This window comes from Drosophila teissieri, chromosome 2R (genome assembly GCF_016746235.2).
Source record: "Drosophila teissieri strain GT53w chromosome 2R, Prin_Dtei_1.1, whole genome shotgun sequence".
Lineage (NCBI taxonomy): Eukaryota > Metazoa > Arthropoda > Insecta > Diptera > Drosophilidae > Drosophila > Drosophila teissieri.
In genome coordinates, this window is record NC_053030.1 from 17,430,636 (window position 1) to 17,438,832 (window position 8,197).

Below are 8,197 nucleotides of genomic sequence, written 5' to 3' on the forward strand. Positions count from 1 at the left end.
AACTGCTGGCAAAAGTGGGTGGACCGATGTTTTCCTCGACTCCTTTGTGGCCAAACTGGCTTCGCCTTATTCAGCCACTAGAGGAGCTTGATGCTGGCAGTGTGCCTGCTTTATTCTAATTACTTTCAATTAAACATGTTGATTGATATGTTTGTTCTGCTGCGACTGATTCGATGGAGTTTACGACTTCGATGGGATTGGAATATGCGATTTGGTTTTGTTTGTGCTCTGGTTGTGTACTTAATGGATTGCGACAAGAAGCTACATTTAAAACCATTTAAAACGTCGGAGAAAAAGGGTTTTGGTTCTGTGTATAAAGATAAACTCTGTTTAGGACTTTAATGTAAGACCTTAATAAAGATATTTTGGTAATTAAACTTCAGAACTCCTAACTCTTTGTAAAAATATAGGTATTATAAATAAAAATGTGTTTAAATGGACTTTGTAAGCCCTCAACTTCCCACCTTAACTAGTTTCCTTTTAACATTTCCTAAATTGACGCTTTTATACTTTGACGGGTAAATGGATTTTCCATCTAATTAATTGCATATTATTTGCATTTTAGTGTTTCATTTCCATCTAATTTAACATAAACAAACCAATAGCCATCCATCCACAAGCATGGGAAAATTTCATTAATTTTCTAACAAACATTTTCATATTAATTGAACATTTTGTGCGCAATCAATTTGCATATCAAGCATTAATAAATGGAATTATCCGTTTTTAATTGCATCTCGCAGACAAAAGTTTTAGTTTTTACCCGAAAAATAAATTGTTTTGTCGCACGTGGTGTAGGACATGTCCTGGCTGCGAAAGTCCGAAAATGAAAAGTGCGACGGAAAAATTAAGCTTTATTTGTGGAAATTGCAATCCAATTAAGTTTTCAAAACATGCAAATTGCGAATGGGCGCACAGCACAAATATTGACGCAGCACGGAGCAACAAAAGCGCACCGAAACTTGTTTGTATAATTTCATTAGCGTTGATTTGCAGCAAATGCAATTGCAGTAAAATGCACTTGGCCTGTCATTGATTAAACAAGTCGACGTTGCAGGCCTCAAATCGAATTGGATCCGATGTGCTCGCTGTGCTCGATGCCCCCCCATCTCTGGATTAAAAACTAATTACGGGCCAATGGACGAACATGGTCGAAATGCCATCTAGTATGTATGTATGTATGGTTAGGCGCCAACTGATAATTATGCGCCTGGAAACTGGAACTCTCTGATTGCCAAGCAGCAGCTGTAATGCAGGGAGGGGGGTGAATGAGAAGGAGGAGGTGGAGGACAGGAGATGAGGGTGCTTCGCCGCAGGAGGGCCCAGAACCCAATCCCATGCCATGCCCATGCCCATGCCCGTGCCCATCCCATTCCGATCCCATTCCCATTCCCATTGCCAATCTCAATACCAATCCCAATCGCAGGGCAAACATGTCCGCAACAGTTTCCGCTGCACTAACGAAATTACAGACGCTGACTCACACGCACACACACACACACACACAATCGCATCGCCATGTCCTGCGGCGATTGTGCGCACAGGATGCGGAACAGGCTCAGGACCTCGGGACTCTGCAACGGCTAATGCTAATGCTAATGCTAATGTTAATGCTCTTTGAGCGACTAATTAGTGAATTACTATATAAGCACACTATTTGCCCAGGCAAACGGCAACCCGAAAGCAAATTGTGCGGAAGACTGACCACCAGGACCCCGAATCAGAAATGGAGCGGCAACCAGGACCAATTAGAGCCAGCTCGGAAGTACATGGAGTCCTGATTGACAGGCCACAAGGATTATGTATTGGATTGGATTGTGGTAAGCGGTTTTGACCAGCATTTACTATCTGAACACAATCAATAATGGTTGTGAAAAGATTTTTCTTGTTATTCAATGGAGTTAAGAAATCTTTATAAGCAATGAAGTTATGGAACTTGTTCTGCAATCGTTGGATGTACTAAAACTAAGGCCTCAAACTTATTAATAAGGTATTAATTATTGGATAATTATGAAGCTTGTCTACAGCTTCACTGGTAATTCCTTCAAAGATATTCCTTCAAGACATACCTCACCGAATAGTATACTCAATGTAACTATTGTTAAGTAGTATTGTTTAGTAAGTGTTTCATTCTATTTCTATCGAACTTTATTTTCCACATAAACACATTTTTCAATCTGATTTAAAACCCCGTTCTGAAGCGGTTAAGGTATACCTTTCGATCCTCGATCGGCTGCACTGACGCGCATTGCGTGATCTGATATCTAATTTTTGTGTATGTTTATCATTCTATCACTTTTCCACATAAACACATTTTTCAATCTGATTTAAAACCCCGTTCTGAAGCGGTTAAGGTATACCTTTCGATCCTCGATCGGCTGCACTGGACGCGCATTGCGTGCGATCCTTGAGCCACGTCTGTCCCTCAGCAGGCGGAACTCGTTCAGCTGGCGCTCGCTGATGGCCAAGGACTCGGGGTGTATGAGCCACTCGGCGCCCCGATGGCAGGGCGGCTCAGTTAGGGATCCATTGTAGCTGTAGAACTTGTCGTAGAAGGGGGACATGAGGTAGCTAAGTGGAAAGGGGGGCACTTCCACCACCTGACCGGCCTGCTGGACAGCCGCGAGATGCTGGATGAGGACATCGAGGAACGGATTGTGCTCGGACAGATCGAACATGTAGGCGATCATCAGGACGCCCTGGCTGGAGGAGCAGCTGTCGCCACCATCGCCATCTGTGTGGAGGCACTGCATCTCCAGCGGGCTGTGACGATGGTCCAGTGTGTGCTCCGAGCCCGACGAGTTGGTCCAGCTCCAGCGGAAGGAGATCTCCCGGAAGTCGAAGCGTCCAAGTAGATCGCCGCCGTCGATGGAGGGCGTTCGTCCTGGAAACGCTGCTCGCAGGATCAGTGTGTGCCCGTTGTTCTCCAGGCGAATGCCCAACGGCATGGTGTTGTAATGCGACCATATCAGCGGCGCATCAAAGTAGTTTATTTCCAAACAGTTCAGCTCGATGTTAATGGGACTCTGATTGTTGCACGGAGTGTTCCAGGTATGAGGCCCCCGGTCCCAGGCGTAGTTGTAGGATTCCGGAGAACACCGCGCAGTGCAGCTCAAGTAACTGGAGGAGCATGTGGACTGATCTCCGCCAGCATCTGAGCATCCATCATCCGATCCCTCGTCACATCTATTGGCCAAGCTGAAGCCCGTGTAGACATTGAACAGCACCAACAGGGCCACGCAGATGGCCAGGATCAGCTTGAGAAGATTGCTGTCCTGGAGGCGACAGGATAGGTCCTCCAGCCAGCACCATAGGTACTTCAGCAGACCACAGGTGAGGCATCCCTTCATCACCGCAGTTACACAGTAGAATCCACTTAGGAAAACTTGCTGGGAAATGATAACTCCATGGGATGACAGCCAAGCACTGGCCTTCCTAGTTGAGCGGTGAAATTGAGAAAATTTCTAATTAAACCCGCTGAAAAGTTAATTATTTTGGAAAACAAATTGGGCGCACAGCAAATTTGTGCGAAAACATTTGCAATTTGTTTGCATTTGTATTTTGCATAAATTAATTACGCACAAAACTCTCTTCGGCGGCGGAAATTGCTTGCACAAATATCCTGTGCCGCTCCTGCGTGGACCCTCCCGGCTCCTCCCGCCCCCCCGCCACCCCCTCAACTCTTCTATGTTGCATTTTGGGAAATTAATTAGTTTTGTATGTACAAAATAGGCGAAATGAGCACTAGGAGCCGAACGGAAATTATTTCCAGCACTCCGACACATTTTGCACCGCGGCAGGAACTACACCGGAAAAACGGATCGTTTCTATTGTCAAAGATATTATATGCTATATAAACTCATAATCAGAACCCATATCAGTTATCTAATGATATGCCATGATATGCCGATAAAAAGAATACAATTTTAAATGGTAGCCTAACTTATTGTTAACTTATTGTTGCAATAGTTAAATAATCCAATGAAAACTGAGAGATATCTGAAATCTACTGGTCGATGTCCTTTCTCTACGTGTAGACCCTAGTCAGACTTTTGACTTATGGCCTGTGAAATTCGAGACTCCTCGGCCATCTCTGATTAGCATAAAGTTATCAAAGGACGGCCACGCCCCCCGGTTCGGTGCTATGCGGGGCGGTGGTGGTGGTGGTGGGTTCCCACTGCGATTCAATTATGGAATTTTTCTGATCAATTCGCTTGGCTTTGATTTGATTTCATTTTCCTGCACTTGTGCAGGGCGTTGACGTCTGCCAAATGTTACAAATTGTCCACATCCCCGTACCTCGCAGGACATCGCAGGACCTCCTCTCCTCTCAGCTGGCAGAGTGCTCGGGTGGCCGGGTGGCGCGTTCGTAGTAGCCGTAGTGTCCGTGGCTATGAACGTGTCCTGGGGCAAGCGAGTTGCACGCAAATTGACGGGTAAGCATGTGGCATAAACGGAAACACTAACATCGTTAGCCGAGTCCTGCCAGAGGGTGCCAAAATAACAAAATACGAAAATAACGGAATAACGGAATAACAATCATAACCATTTTTGAGTAACCAGGCCTCCAGGCAGTTGTTTTCATTTGTGACCGAATGACTCGATTTTTATGGTCGCTTAGGGTTAATTGAGGCTGCAGCTTCGGTTCAGGGGTTGCTTGCCACATTACACAGTGTTTGTTTTGGTTACTGCGTTTTCATATGCGGCACAAGGACTCTATTTAAGTGGTCCGAATTTGTTTGATCGACTTCCATAAATCACTGCGACATTCAGATTATGGTTGTTTCAGCTAGAAGCGTGTTTACACACAGATAATGATACTTAATATAATGATATACAATGAACTTAACTCTACTACTTCAATCCTTAGATGTGTGCTTTAAATTACAGACTCATAATAAAGATCTGAAATCAGCGATATACAAAACTGCCCCATGAATTCTTTCCAATAGATACGCAAATGCCATCGACTGCATCTGCAACAATCTGTGGCAAGCTGCGGCAAACATGCAAAGGAAATTTCCGTTTCCGGTCGGAGAAACTTTGTTAAAGCGACGCGAAACGCATCGCACAATCACGTTGGCAATCGATTTGGCCGCAGGAGAATGCAAACGAAATTGGTCTCACTTTGAATTCGATTGATTTGTCTGCTGCACGGCTTGATAATATCCTCTTAAATCACTTAACCACATTTGCCGATTACTGCGGCGACACAGGAAGAATGTCCTTACTTGGCTGTCGAGCGCAGCGGGGGCCTCCGGTGTAAATTCGGTGTAAATTTTCACACATTATTCGGATGCCCGGACACGGACGAGACAATTACTTTGGCTCCGATAACATTGTCTATACTGGGATTTTCTCCACTTCGGCGGCCATCTCTTTTGCACCCATTACACATTCAACAGTACACAGCACACAGCTCACAGCTCACAGCTGATAATGTTAATATGCGCCGCAGGACATCAAACACGGGCGCAGGCGAGGGATCAGGACGAGGTATTTAGGGCACTCAACTTTGTTTGGCCAATCCGCTTAGGCTTTTGTATCTCTCAGGCCGCTGTGGAATACACTCGGAGGGTCGGGATTATCGCCTGTGTCCTGTGTGATTGTTAAATGAACAACGCCTGGGAGAGTGTCTTCAGTGCCGAAACCGCAAGGACATTCTTCAAGATCGATCGCTTTGCGGCCATGTTGCTACTGTGTGTTTTACTCTCCAGCTCTCTCTTTCGCTCTCTGCTTCTCAGCTGCCTGCGAATGTGATCCTGATCCCTATCGCAGCATGCGTCCTTTCACTACTCCTGTGTTGTTTTCACAGCCTCCAGCCGCAGTTGCCCTCATTAGCAGCTTAGGGGCGTTGACGTGTTTTGCTTTGCTGTTGTTGACAATGTTTGCTACTTGCCCGGCTGTATAATGTCCTTGTTTCAGCCTGAAAGACACTCTTCTTGCCAAAGCGTGCACTTCCCATCCGCTTTTGTTGGCTTCCCGAGTGGAACAAGAGGTTCCTGCGCGACCGATCCATTAAATAATAGTATCATTGGCATGCACAGGAACAGAAGAACGCCTATAGGATGCACAGGGATGGAACGCTTTCCGTCGAAGCGGGGGTTGAAAGTGGAAAGCAAATCGGTAGATTGCCATCGGATGTCGGCTAATTTTGATCACTATCGATCGATCTATTCAATTTAACTGCACTGCCTTCAGTCCTTTAATTGATTTCATTATGTATTTAAAAGTTCATTTTTTGAGTTGAGCTAGAGAACAACAAGGTGGGGATCTCCAGATTTGGGTTTATTTAAATAAAAGAAACTACTAAGAACATTTTGACATCAATTTTCTTATTTCTAGCAGCCCCTTGAGAAATTAATCTGCATTGAAAAAGGAAAAGGACCCTAATTAAGCACTGGCGCCATCTACCGTCTGTAGAGGAAACCGTGGTACCTGGAACACACAGGGGTCGTTATGACAATAGATGGCGCTGCAGTGCGTTCAAAAATGTGTCATGTAGAATTATTGTACAGAAAGCTTTTATTCAGTACAACAACCAAAGCTTCCAAGTTAAAAATTAAATAAAATAAAATTGTATTTAACATTAAATTATACAACATTAGGAATTTAAAAGCGGGGACACTGATATATTCAATTTTTTTTTTAATTTGATGTTTAATTTAATCTTTAATCTTCAAATTAATGCAAGACATTTTCTTACTGAGAAAGAAATTACATATAATTTAGCCAGTATCGAAAAGATATAGACCAATATTTGGTAAATTTCTTCTTCATTTGATCCACATTTTTAGAAGCTCCATAGACCTGCACATATTATAGGATCATTCTTCGCACCTGCAAACGAAGAAGAATCGAGACCTTTAATATATTATTTGAGTTATTAGTTTGTAGTTATGTTTTTAGTTTCGAGTGAATTTAGCTTCGCCATTATGCCAATTTTCTGTGCAACTTGATTCGGTATTGAAACTGGCTTAGAGCGGCAAAAGCCAAACAAAGGAAAGAAACGGAACCCGACAAATGTTAAGCAAGAATAATGCGTTACACGAAACTGCACTAAGCTAAACATTTTGGGTTTTACGCTCCTCAGAGTTTTTTCTTATTTATCTATCTTTTATGCGCCGCCTTGCAGCGCGAATCAAATGAAAGGCAGCGACAAAAGGATTTTTTTTTTTGTTTTTTTTTGGAGGAGGAGAAACAAACTTTGAACAGCACTCGCTCTTAGCCAGTGAAGTGAAGGAGGCCCAGAATCCCTTTTTGGCCTAGACAAATTACACCCGAGCTCTCCAGCGGAGGAGTCATCAGTCAGAGTCGAGGAACAGTAAAAATCTCTTTGGCCACCGGGACACACAACACATGGGAGCCTAGGAGAAAGCTGAGGGGGCGAGACGGGGGGCGAAGAGAGGCGACAAAAAATGGACTCCATCATGTACATGAATGCCCATGCTAATTAGGACTGTCCTGGGGGACGGCCAACTGGACCTGGGCCAATTAAATGCTTAAGCTGACTTTCGGGTTCGAGCTTGTCATAAATTTTGACTGATTATGCGTATTCGTCTTTGTCGTAGCCCCCCCTCCCTTCCCCCGGCTTTCTCCAGCGCCGCCCCAAGTGCCTCATCTCTCGTCCTGCTGAACTCATCCTTCGGGCACAAGTAGCCGTGACAACTGAAGAATTTTCTGCGGCATCCGAGCCCCACCTCTCAAGTGTCCAACGCAATTCATCATTCAATTAAATTGACCGCAAAGAGCCGCATTTCACATCGCTCAGTTCGTCGACATCGCCTTGGGTTAAGTTTTTAAAGTCGAATAAGTTGCCCAAAGTCGAATCCTTTAATGCCTTGCCTTGCCTTGCCTTGCCTTGCTTTTGCTGCCATCGATTATCCTTTCAATAAAATGCCGCGGAACGGCCAAAAAAATAAAAATAAACTTTTACCCCCGTCGAAATTTAACGCTTTCGCCTGCACCGCCGCCCCCTGACCGCCAAAAAAATTGGGGATATCTTTTGAGGTTGATTTATGCGCTGGCTTAAAAGCGAATTGTTGTGAGCTGCTAACTGGAAATCTGTTTGACTGCACGTACTTGTCCTGGTCCTCCACACATCGCCCCACCCCACCACACCCCCCCGAAAGACCCAACATCGTCTTTCCGGGCTTAAACGATTGCCAAACAAAGTCAAAAGAGCGTCGTGCATGCC

The 8,197-nt window shown here is 44.6% G+C and overlaps 1 protein-coding gene across 1 annotated transcript; it reads right to left on the reverse strand.

The window, feature by feature from the left end:
- Positions 1-2,305: 2,305 nt before the first annotated feature.
- On the reverse strand, positions 2,306-3,420 carry LOC122614207 (carbonic anhydrase 1). The gene has a single exon (XM_043788732.1). The coding sequence runs from the start codon at positions 3,348-3,350 to the stop codon at positions 2,328-2,330; it is 1,023 nt and encodes a 340-aa protein (XP_043644667.1). The 5' UTR covers positions 3,351-3,420; the 3' UTR covers positions 2,306-2,327.
- Between the last annotated feature and the right edge of the window lie 4,777 nt (positions 3,421-8,197).